The 12,593-nt window shown below is 55.0% G+C and overlaps 1 protein-coding gene across 6 annotated transcripts in view; it reads right to left on the reverse strand.

Moving 5' to 3' along the window:
• Positions 1-12,593, reverse strand: part of Rgs3 (regulator of G protein signaling 3) — a 126,925-nt gene that overhangs the window by 5,715 nt on the left and 108,617 nt on the right. For all 6 annotated transcript variants that reach the window (XM_004638478.2, XM_023723370.1, XM_023723371.1 and 3 more), the window contains 2 exons: positions 8,284-9,252; positions 395-459 (listed from right to left, as the gene is read on the reverse strand). In XM_004638478.2, the coding sequence (XP_004638535.1) occupies positions 395-459; positions 8,284-9,252 (1,034 nt within the window). The remainder of the gene's footprint in view (positions 1-394; positions 460-8,283; positions 9,253-12,593) is intronic.

Consider the following 12,593-nt stretch of genomic DNA (forward strand, 5'->3'; position numbering starts at 1 on the left):
AAAAATAAAACAACAACCCGGGAAGTTAGCAAACTGTCAGCAGTTGTGCTTTCCCTGGTCTCTCAAGCACCCAGAGAGAGAACAAAAGACTTGTCACCACTTGGCTCAGACGCTGGGCATGGCCAGGGAAGCCGAGCTGGCGGCCTCTGGTTCACTGTGGTTTCCAGATACTGAACCAACACCTTGCTTGGCTCTGAGTGCGCTCAGGGCCACTGCAGCAGCTGAGGGTCACAAAGTTCCTAGGTTTCTGTTTGAACTGTGGGTGGAGCTGAGTGCAGCCTTCTCCCCAACCATGCTCCCAAGCAATGAAGCAAGCCCTTGGGCAGAAGAGAGAGAGGGGTGCAGGAAGCCTCCCCGACCATGAGAATGAGGACCCTGGATCTTCCCAACGTACAGATTTTTGCTCTTTCGCTTCTGGGAGGCTTCCTCGTCATCCACGACCACGTCAGCTCCACTCATCTGTAGAGAGAGGACACACAATGCAGTCTGGCCGTCCAGGGCTGCTGCCCAACACACAGCCTCCACCTCCAGGGTCAACAACTGGCAACCAGGTGGCCCCAAGCCCCAGTGACCCTACCCCAGCAGCACAAGTTGAGGGAGGGAAACCCCAGCTAGCAACGGCCCATCTGTGCACGCAGCGCAGCATGACTGGCTCGGCATGGCCCCCAGCCAGAGATCTCGCCTGGTGCGTGAAGGAGCCAGGCTGGCTGAGGAGAAGCCAGAGAGGCTGCGATCCGGACAGAAGCATCACCGCAGGCAAGGACTGGGGCTTCACTCAGGCATCTGCTCTGTGACCTGGCTGGTTGCAGCCCTTTTCTTGGTGTCTGTCCCTTATTTCTCAGGGCGTGATCATGATGATCAGCTCAGGAGCCTGAGGGTCCAAGGAGATCTGGGATTGACCAGCAGCACGTATGGTGAATCCTTGCATGGGCCTGCCAGTACCTCTGTTGCCCTTCAGCTTTCCTAGGGTGCTTGGGGCCCACGGGATAACACCCACTCTCCATAACACGACAGGGCCTCCTGGCTAGGGATCTGAGCAGAAAGCTCTGCCCTAGCAACACCACAACTCCTGTGCTTGTTCTCCAGCTGCTCCCTGCTCCTGCAACATCCTCCATTCATGGGCCTCCAACCAGCGCCTGCACCTACCTTGCCTCTTTCGCCCTCTTGCGCCTGTCCTGCCTCCCTCTCCTCCTGAGACCCAGCTTTAGGAAACTTGGAGCTAGACCTCCACCAGGCAGCTCAAACACCTCTGTCCCTTGGAAGATCGTCCTGACCTGCAGAACAATTCTGTGCCCCCTTCACTGCCTTTACGATCTCACCACACCTGAAATGGCTTGCTCCAAATCCTCCTCCTCTGGTTGGCTGTGGGTTACCAGCAGCAAATCAGAATTTTGCTCAGCAAGTCAATATGTCAAATGCACAGATGGGTCAGAGAGAGAAGAATGGTAACTACAATGGTGAAGCCCTCGCCGCCTGATCCAGAGCCTTCCGCTGTATGCGGTGTTCCTTCAGCCCACAGACCCCACCATCTCCTTGCCTTGCCTCTGCGGGGGCTGTGCCCCTGCCTGCAGGCCCTCCCCTCTCATCTCCTTCTCATCTGACCCTTCGCCAGACCTGTGGAGACACCGCAGGCTCCAGGCCTCTAGGCTGGGCTGTCCTCTGGCTCCCTTTTCCTGCCTGGGCTTGAGCATCCTCCTCCACAGGAGACCCAGTGACAGGACCCTGACAGGGCTCCCTGAAGCAGAGCCCAATCTGTGTCCCCAGACAGTGGAACGTTCAGAACCAGGGTAGGAAGGGCATGCACCCCTTCCCCAGATTTTCATGAGATCAAACATGGACTTCGATTTCCTCTTTTTTTAAAAAATTTATTTATTTGTGTGTGTGTGTGTGTGTGTGTGTGTGTGTGTGTGTGGCCAGCTCAGCCCACCAGGGGGCGGGGCTGGCTGGCATGTGGTGCTGGGGGATTGAACCACGGTCCCTGTGCTTTGCTAAGCTTGTTCTAAGTAGGTGCTTTAGACCACTGAGCCGTCTCACCAGCCCCCCGATTTCCTCTTAATGATGGGCTAAGCCTTTAATGCTTTCTGTGTTTTATTCTAGTTTAGATGTAAAATGTCTCCCAAATCCTCAGGTGCTCTTTGGAGGGGGCCTTTGGAAAGGCGATTGGATTACAGGGGCTCACAGATGGCTTGCTGTGTGGAGGCAGGGTCTGGTAGGATGAGGGTCACTGGTGGGGGTGGTGGGGTCACCTGGAAGGATCCATCTGCTTCCCTGGCTCCTCCCTTGACTCTGCTCCCTGCCCACCATGCCGTGAGTGGCTTTCCCCTGCCATCCCCTGTGCTGAGCTGTCTATGGCCTGTGATCTCTACACACCGTGAGCTGTAATCAACATCTCCTTTGAGTTGCAGGTGTCATGTGTCGTACTTCAGCAATGAGAAAAGGGACTGGAACAGTAGCCCTTGTGGCCTCCGTGCAGTGCCCACTTGAGGATGGATGGACAGACAGATGGACAGATGGATGGATGGATTATACCTTCAGTTATGGAGCTTGCACTGGAGGCCAAGCCCTAGAATGGACATGAGTTACATAACGTCCCATTCATCTTCATAAGGAGTTTAAACAGAGGCTCTGAGTCACTTGCCCGAGGATACCTCGCATGTAAGTGACAGAGCCAGAACCAGATGGTCTGAATTCAAGGCTGCGTTTCTCCACCAGAGGATGCTGCTACTTCAACACTGGGACAGCACACGTTTGTAATGCTTCTAAGCAAGAGATTCAGGGGAAACACTGCCTCCTTCCTGAGCTGCCTCCCCACTGGCCATAAATCATGTGTGTACGTGCGCACAGCAGCACACACCCATGTGATATGTAATTCAGGGCTGGGGTTTGGAGCCAGGCCTGGGCATCAGCCCTGCTACCCAGCCTCTCGGCTTCAGTTGCTTAGTGGTGGCAGAGGCCTGGTAAGGGCCACCCCATGTAGCAATGTGGCAGTGAACCATTCCCAGGTGGAAGTCTGGGTTCTCGTGACCCAGTCCCTGGACATGCTCTGTTCTCAGTAGCTCATTGATCCTGGGAGTGGTACCACTGTCACCCCAGTACATAAACGCAGGCTACAATCACACTGGCCTGGCTCAGCAGAAGCCCCCACCCGTGGGAAAGGGCCCACTGCACTGGGCTTCCTCCCATTCTAACCTCAGCTTCCGCACTTTATCAGCCCCACACAATGGGCTTGGGGACCACTCCTACCCCAGCCACCACCCCCAGCCTCTATGCAGCTGGGAAATGGGCTCTTCCTTCCACTGCTGGGAGGGGATCGTCTTCAGCAGGGATGGGCCCAAGGGAAGCAGCCTGACAGAGGGCTGACGCTGGGCTTGGGCTTGGCCCCCAGGCAGCCAGAGAATCCACGCACCAGGCAGGGTCTGCGGGCCAGGAAGAGCGGACGCTGAGTGCACAGAGTTCTGAGTCTTCCTCTAGGGAGTCCCCAAATCCACAGGGAGCTTGTGGCCCAGGGCCTTGGAAGGGGTCAAAGTGGGCTCCTAAGCTGCAGTGGGGCCTGCTTTTCCCTATCTCTTGTTACCCTGTTGAAAATCAAAGGGCTGGAAGCCCAGGACTGCCCACATCCCTCTGTGTACTCACGCAGGAACCCCTGGGGCCTGCCCCCCTTCACCCAGCCACCACCAGGCCCGGCAGCTCACAGCCTCTTGGAATAATAATTATAATTCTTCCCATCATTAGAGCTATAATTACAGTAGTGATTAAGAGTGTAGATTCGTAATTGCCCGGATCTGACTCCGAGCTTAATCACATATTAACTAATTGACCTTAGTTCAGGTCTACCTCTCTCTGTGCCTCAGTTTCTTTATTGGCAAATGGACTTGCCCAACAGGGCTGGCGATAGCAGGCTTGGGTAGTGCTTATGAGGCACTCACTATGTGCCGGGCGCCTGCTTCCAGTGCTTTCTCCTTCTAACTCTTGCGCCAATTCTAATAAATATTTGCTGTTACTTCTCCAAGTTCACGACTGAGGAAACTGAGGCCCAGAGTAGTTTGCTAACCTGCCTGTGCTCCCCACAGTTGGCAAGGAGCAGAGAGTTTGGCATCTGGCTCCAAAGCCAAGTGCTGGGTGGGGGCTCCTCTGTGAGTTCTCTTCCTGGTCCTGATCTGAGTTGTAGGGCTCCCTGGCAGGGCCGCAGGCTGGGCCCCACATGCCCATGTGGACACAGTGGGTTTAAACTCCATTTATTTATTTAAACGTGGGAAATAACTCTTTAGGCCATTTGACAGCAGGAGCCTTGGAGGCGTCACCGTATCCTGGTGCTGGAAGGCACCATAGGGGTCTTCTTGTCTGACCTCCGCAAGGGCGGGAAGCTTAGTGCACTGGGCTGGCATCCTCCCTGACAGCCTCTGCCCCAGCCAGGCCTCGGTGGAGAGGGAGGAAGGAAGCCAGGGCAGGGCCACGGCCTCTGGTCCCTTCCCTGGCAAGGAATGGCTTGTGACCCTGAGCTGAGCCAGACCAGGTTGGGGTGTGATTTAATGACCGTGTCTTGGGCCCCAGACACACAGTTTTTCCAGGGGAGCTCCTCTGGCACCTCAGGAAAAGGGCTGATGTAGGCCTCCAGATCTGCTCCGCTGGGCATCAGGATGTCTGTCAGCAGGGGGCGCAATGCACCAGCTCAACCACACAGAGGGAACACCGACCTCTCGGTTTACCTTGAGGCCCTTCTCTCTGGACTTAAGCGGGCACGCCTAAGGAACAGCTGTGCCACACAGACCATCCCTGAGATGTGTCAGATCCCAACGTTCCTGCTCACAGTACACATACACAGGTAGAATGACAGCAGTGGGGGAAGGAGGAACAGCAGTAGGAACAATGCCCCCCTGTGGCAGGCAGCATGCGCTCCTGGCAGCCTCGGCTCACTCAAGCAGCAACGCGAACGACCCCCTCAGCTCTTCTGGCCCTTCTGGGTCTCACCACATTCATTACCAGATCACTGCCCTGGGCACGCAGCCTGTACGGCCCCCAGCACAGAGAGGTTTACACACTGCTACCTGAATCCTTAGGACAATCCCAAGAAGGCCTAGCAGTCCCATACTGTAGAAAAGAAAATGAGCTCAGAGAAAGAAGCTACTTGGCCAAGGCCTCAGAGCCAGGAAGGAGGAGGCAGAGCTGAGACTTGAACCTGGGTCTCCCTGGATCCACAGCCTGAAGATTTGCCTCTTCTCTAGCAGTGGCTGGGATTAATGGCCATCACAAACCCTCCCAGGTCAGCCTGGCCCAAGCCAGGAAGTATGGGGGAATACACCGCCCCTCCTCCACCCTACTTGCCCCCACCCCAGTCCCTCATCAGCATATTACACGGGCTGGGGCAATCACAGAGGACTGGACAGGCTGAGGTCACTATCTGGCTGCCACCCGACTGGCTATGCAGCCTGCGCCAAAACAGCCTCAGCCCCGCAGAGAGAGGAGCACCAGGCCACCACCGGGCACTGCTGTGAAGTCCGAGGGGGCTGGGTGGTGCTTTGTGAGGGGCCACAGCTGCTTGCTCCTGCTGATCCCAACTTCCTCTCTGCCTCTTCCACAGAACACCCAGGCCATTTATGGAACAGCCCCTCGGCGCTCGGTGTGAGCACTGCCCTAAATATCAAGCTCTTTCATCCTTCCAGCACCCCTAAGCACATGGCATTAGTAACCTACCCACTTCTTCAGTGAGGAAACAGGCTCAGAGGGGGCAGGGATTAGCCCGAGGCCTGCCACCAAGAGGGCCCGGTGGCAGCTCATCTAGTGCAGGCTTCCTGGCCTCTCAGCCAGGACAGGTTCCTTACTGAAGCTGGTAGACTGGAGGTGGAGGTCACGTGGGAGGGAGGGTGGCCACCATGGGGCTGGGCGCACTCTCAGAGCACCCCCAGCACAATCACTCCAGCTGAAGAAAAGTGGGTATAGGCCCAAAGAGAATGGGAGAGCCTGGGACGCCAGTGGGAACCCAGGCACCCATAGCAAGAGGCTGAGGCAGGAGCGCTGACCTGGCCCTGCCACACTCCTAGGCAGAATGTGTGCTCCAAAGTAGGAGTTGGGTTGACAGAACTGGGGAGCGAGATGTGTGTGCACAAATGTGCTCAGATTTATCAGAACGTAAATATTTGTGTTGGAGTAGGGGGAACAGAGGACTAGAACAGGAAGGGAGAGGTCTGGCAGGGCATCAGCACTGGGAGGCCCAAGGCAGGTGGTGGGTCTTTGGTTGTCAGGGGCCCTCTGTAGAGAGACGGTCAGGCCCGATGTGGCTCAGCCTGAGGCCCCACCTCTCCTTTAGTGCTGCCTCAAGAAATGGCCCACGATGGTAACACTCTAGCCCAGGAGGGCATCACAGTCACTGGAGGGACTGCTTCACAAGCAGCGTCTGGGCACCACTCCTGGAAATTCTGATTCCAGAGCCCATGGCTGGAGACTAGACATCACACAAGTGACTTCCTCCTGGCCATTTTGGAGCACACAAAGTTTTGAGAACTACAGATGCTTAGAGATGAGGAAAATGAAGAGCCAGTCCCAATTCCTCTGGGATTTTGCTCCACCTCCATGCCCTTTCTGGAGGTCCCCACCCTGTCCTTCCAGCCTGACCACCGTGCAGCAGAAGATAGCTTCACAAACGCCAAGTCAGCCTTACTGCTAGTGGCTAAGAAGCTAAGAGGGCTTCAGAGGCCCTGTCCCACTTCAGTGGGGAAGTGTGCTGGGATCCATTAGTGATGTCTGTCATGGGTTTAGAGCAAGGAGTGGCAGCATGCATGCTCTATGCTGCCCTTTAGGGATCTCCTGCTCTAGCCAAAGAATGCCTGCTCCTTCCTCTGATTATTCTAAAGCTGTTCAACCTTTCAGGCCAGGCTGGATCATCTTCCTCCTAATTTTTTGCCCCAGGCACCCGAGTCTCTTCTAAATCTGCAGGCCCTGAGGATCAGCTCCACTGGACCCTGACCACCCTTCCCACTGAGCCACTCCCACTTGTCACCAGAACCCCTCCCCCTGCAGCTGCACTTCAAGAGCAGGACAGGCACCAGGCCTTGCCAATGTCATCCATGTCCTTGGACCCCAGCCTCTTCTGGTTCAACCTTCCCACCCTGGGACTCAAGTGCTATTGATCTCTATTTTCGAGGGAAAGTAAGTAAGGCTCAGAGGAGCGAGACAGCTTGCCCAAAGCCACACCAGAAGTAAGGGACAGAGCAAAGCGTCAAACTGGATGGTGGGCTTCAAGCCCACGGCACAATTGTTCCCTCTTACGCTGTGTTCCCAGCCCACACAGATAATTCATTCCTCACACCTCTGTGGCCCCTGAGGTGACACAGGGCCTCACACACACAGGAAACCCATACTTACTTACCTATGTAGAAATATTTGCATAAACAGCACAGTAATACAACATAGTACTTACAGGTTCTCATCCTGGGACCAGAATCTAATTCTGGCTTAGACACCATAAACTGTGTGCCTGGAAAAGTTAGATAACATCTCTGTACCTTGGTTTCCTCATTTGTAAAATGGGCACAAAAATACCCTCTGCTTCATAGGGTTCTTTTGAGAATCAGTGAGTTAATACAAACTGCTTGGAATAATGCCAGGGCTGGTGAAATAGCTCAGTGGACTAAGCACCTGCTTAGGCAAGCACAGGGACTGGGACCAGCACCACAGGCCATGCTGGCCCCGCTCCCAGGTACATGGTGGTGGTTCATGCCTGTAATCCCAGCACTGGGGAGGCTGAAAACAGAAGGATCACTAAGAGTCCGAGCTGCGTAGTGAGACCCTGAACCAAATGCATAAAATGAGGAAGGAGGAGGAGGGGAAGGGGAAGGAGAAGGGGGAAGGGGGAAGGGGGAGGGGAAAAGAAGGGGAAGGGGGGAGGAGGGGGAAGAAGAGAAGAAGACCAGCATAGGATAAACAGATGCTCTTTGTGACTATGGGCTGTAGATTTCTAGCTCAGCTAGGGCTGGAGCACATCTAAATTGTAACTCTTTATTTCCTCAGCTATTATCTCAGATATTTTAGCTCCAAATACTCATTGTCCTAGGCTAGGCCAAGCCTGCTCTGCCTTCGTTGGGGACAAGGACAGTGAAGCTACAGAAACCCAGTATCTGAAGTCTTGGAGTCACAGTTTGTCTAGACTCTGCCTTCTAGCTCCTTCTGGCCTTGGTTTTGTCTTCTATCATGTGGGCAGAAAGTTCTGTAGGAGCTTCAAAGAAGGGTGAGGGTGGGAGTTAGCTGCCCCTCCCACAAGCCTGCCCCCTTCCACCTTTACCCTCTTACCTTCCTGTGTCCCGTGAAGAAGAGGGAAAGGTGGTGCATGGAGCCACCATTGCGACCCAGCTCTTTCTTAAGGGTGCGAGGTGAAGGTATGGCCCAGCCAGATGAGGGACCCTCGCCATCCGAGCAGTGCAGGGTGGTGTCAGAGGAAAAGCAGGGCCCTCGGGCCTCCTGCAGCAGGCTGCCCTCGCTGTGCGTCCGGCGCCGCAGCGAGTTCTGCACCCGCAACGAGAGGCTACACTCGCCCCCCTGGCCTGTCTCGATCATGCTGCTGCGCTTGGCCTCACAGCGCTCTCCGTAGTTATCATCGCTTGTGTCCTCATCCTCCTCTTCCTCTTCATCCTCCGCCTCCTCTGTCCCCTCTGCCTCCTCCTCATCTCCTGAGCTGCCTCCCTGGGCCCCTGCCTGCTCACTGTAGGTGCTGTCCAGCCGGACCTCCGGTATCACGAAGGCAGGTCTGGAGGCAGCAGGCAGGGGCTCAGTAGCTGCCACTAGGTCCCCAGAGTGTGAGGTCTCCTCAGCAAGGACCTCAGTGGGCACGGAGCACTGGCTAGGAGGCAGATCTTGACAGGTTGAAGGGGTCTGGGCAGGGGACTTTGCAACCACAGGGAGGTCTTGACCTGCTGGAGGGTCCTGGTGAGGAACAGGTTCTTGATCAGCAGGAAGGTCCTGGCAAGAGGGGAGTTCTGAGGTTGGAGGGGAGCCCTGGCCTGGTGGGGAATCTTCCCTTGCCGGGGCTTCGGAGCCTGGAGGGGGCTCTTGGCCACAAGGTGAGTCTTTATTTGGCAGAGATTCTTGGCCAGAAGCAGGTTCCTGCCCAGAAGAGGAGTCCTGGGTAGGCAGAAGCTCTCCTCCTGGAGGCAGCTCCTGCCCAGGAGAGCAGTCCTTGCTGGGTGGAGGCTCCTCAGCACCTGGCCCCTTCCCTTCCTCCGAGGGCATCTCTTTCTTCTCATCTGCCTCTGTCTCAAACATCTGGAAGGCAGAACAGACACAGGAAGGTTCAGAAGAGGAGGCTACAAGAGGTCAAACAGCCTGTACGAACCCACATCCCAGAGGCTGGCACCAAATGAGGGAGCAGCCTGAACCCTGAAACCCACAATAAAAAGGCCAAGGACTGGACAGAAACCCGAAAAGTTTCTTGGCTCAGCGCATGGAGCCCCTAGCTTCTCCTTCCCTGGAGCATCTGCTCATCTAAAGCGTCACTGGTCACTCGAGGGAGAAGAGCGAGAGGTCCCCAGTATGGGTCTGGCCCCACTGTGTTAGACCCCTCTCTCACACGATCTACCCCACTGCATCACTATCCACATTCTACAAAAGAAAACAGAGACAACACTGCACTGGGAGTAAAGAACAGCTACACAGTCTCTGCCTCGATGGACCAGAACCAAAATAAGTCCCATACTAGAGCGGCTGCCGAGTGGCAGAATCCTCAGCATGGCCAGAGAGCCAAAGTTTAAAAAAAATCTGAGTGAATCATTCCAACAAGAATTTGCTCTAAATGTTAAGTATCTTTCTGAAATCAGTAGACTGGAATGAAACCAGAACTGTAAAACATTGCCCACACCTGGATTAACCAGATGTCATACACATACAGTCAAGGCACCAGGAGATAACCCACCCAGTGACTTTTAAACTGTTTGGCAGAACCTTAGGGATCATACACACACACACACACACACACACACACACACACACACACACACTTTCCTGCCTTACACACAACCCAACGGACCCCTCGGGGTTTTGCTAGGGAGATTTCAATTGCAAACAAAGAAGCCAGTTCTGATGATGAGAGTCTGAAAGCCATCTCTCTTACAAGGAAGTTGTGGCCCTGGCAATGCCAGTGTCCAGAGGGCCACAGCCTCAGGGGGCAGCAGCTCTCAGCCCTGATCCAGGCTCCTTGCCACACCCAGGGACCTGGAATACTAGAGCTAGAACTCTTTGGAGCCCAGATGGGCCACAGCCACCTACAGCCCAATAAAAGAGGAAGACCCAGCATCTACTCTGGAAACAGAGAGGCGCAGGAACAAGTGCACAAGCGTGCTCCGGCACAGAATTTCCATGGCAGGTACCCCAGAACGTTGTTATGCGCTCTGGTTCTAGAGGCCATGGATAACCACTTGCTGGGTAACAGAACTAGAAAACAGAACCCCAAGTACAATGACTTATCCACTGCCCTGAGACCCAAAGGCCACTCCCTGTGCCGAGAAGCTGAAAAGCTGAGAAAGCGGGGAAGGGTGGGGATGGACAGAGCTCAGGCAGGCCTGCTCAGCTGCAAATGTGTGACCCAGACACACGTGGCTCCAGGCAGCCGCGACACACACATCAAGGGCCACCTTCTGGGAGCACCAGCGCAGATGTGAAAGTACAGTGTGGGGCATGAAAGTAAAAGGGCCTCGTGCAGTGGAGAGGAAGGGGAAGCCCTGGAGGATTCTAGAATGACTTGGCTGGGTCAGAGAACGCACACCTTCGGCTCTGACCCCTGGGCCGCTGACTCCATAGCCTTCTCGCCCCAGCAACACTGTTGTGTCTGGAGGTGACTACCCAGGGACCTTTAGATCTCACAGCCTTACACCATAAAACATCAGCAATAGAAAACCTCCGATGCATAGACAGGGAGGTGGAGGTCCAGAGAGGGGCAGGCGACAACCGAGAATCATACAACAGGAGCAGACAGAACCAATCAATAACCAGGGCCTCCAGGTCCCCACCTGTGAGTGGGATAACCAGTGTGCCCAAATGACAAACTAGAATAGACTATACAAAGTACAAAGCTCTTAATGGAAATAAGGTGAGTGATGGCAGCTGTGCTGATTTATAAGACTGGATCTAGAGTTGGAGATTCTGAACTCGGAGATCTCACACCTAGGTTCATCTTCCCCAGCAACTCCTAAAAGTAAACTTTGCCCAAGACCTGGAATCACTGTTGGCCACTGTGATACCAGAGCCCTTAATCCAGAATTGCTGGAAGCTAAGGGCTGTGCTTGTCACATCCAGCTGCCCAGACTGACGTGGCTTTCTACTGGACAGGCAAGAAGACCAAAGGCCCAGACTGGCTGGACAGGGACTCGGTGACTTGCCCAAAGCTGACCTACACCATTAAGGGCTGGAAGAGACCCAGAACCCGGGTCTCCAAAGCCAATTTCTGATCTAAACCCTAGACCCTAGGGAACATCTTCATCCAGAAAAATAAACAGTCCCCTGCCAACTCACCTGAACCCCACATCCACACCACCTTTCTCCACGCACACCTGCCTCTCTAGTCCTGGGGAAAAGATGGAAACAGCAGCAACCCCAGGTGTCACTGGGGCCTGACGGTGAGTGACACTAGGAAAGGAGCAGGCTGATTTCTCCTCCCTGGGGTACCTGCCTGCAGAGCCCAGCCAGTAACCTGGGGAAAGTACAGTGACAAGCCCCAAAACAGAAATGCAAGTCAGCCTTCCTCTTGACAACCTGCCTAGGCTGGGCCAAGCCAAACAAAGCCAAGAGGGGAAGTGCCACTGGGCAGAGGTGCCTGTCTCCAGGGGACTGAACCAAGGGACCGGGAGACTGCCAAAAAAACCACCCAGAGTGCCCAGCAGTTATGCACCTGGGTTCCCCATGCAGCAGCCCATCCTCACAGGACCACCTTCTCCCTTTGTAACTCTGGTCAAGCCTCTAAGGCCCCAGAGCCTGTGTTTCGCATTGGAACAGAGCCCTGAGACACTGTGTGGAACTCACAGGCACTGGCTGGTCTCCCCGTGTCTGGCCCAGGGAGAGAATCGGATAGGATGGTAGTTACAAGCAGTCTCATCTTATCATAGAGGTGGGAAACTGAGCCCCTAGAGGGCAAGGAAAAACCTAAGAAGGCAAAGCCTCACATGCAGGGTTAAGACGAGTCTCCTACCCAGGCCTCTTGCACACAAGGATCTGGGACACTCAGGATCCAGATGGGGGGCGGGGGGAACAGCCAGCCTCGAACTGGAAGTAGGACAGAAGCTTTGTAGACAAAAACCAAGGTTCATTGTGCCTTGCTGTGCTCCCAGGCAGGACCTGTGTGGCCACAGCCAGGTGGGCACGTTTCGGTCAGGCCAGTGCTGGGGAGAACTGGGGTAGGAGTGGCTTGAGGGGTGCTCTGTGACACTACAGCTGAGTACCCCGGGGTGGGCAGGAGAATTACAGCAGGAGAGGAGATAAAGATGAGGGCAAGGCCACAGAATGAATGGCAGGTGTGGCTTGTCTGTCACCAACAAATGACAGCAACAGAGCTGTCTGCATCAAACCTGCTCAGGGCAGTGGCAGCAGGATGTGGGGGCAGGGCACACAGGCATTCA

The sequence above is a fragment of the Octodon degus genome, unplaced genomic scaffold (assembly GCF_000260255.1).
Source record: "Octodon degus isolate 3935 unplaced genomic scaffold, OctDeg1.0 scaffold00098, whole genome shotgun sequence".
Taxonomy (NCBI): Eukaryota; Metazoa; Chordata; class Mammalia; order Rodentia; family Octodontidae; genus Octodon; species Octodon degus.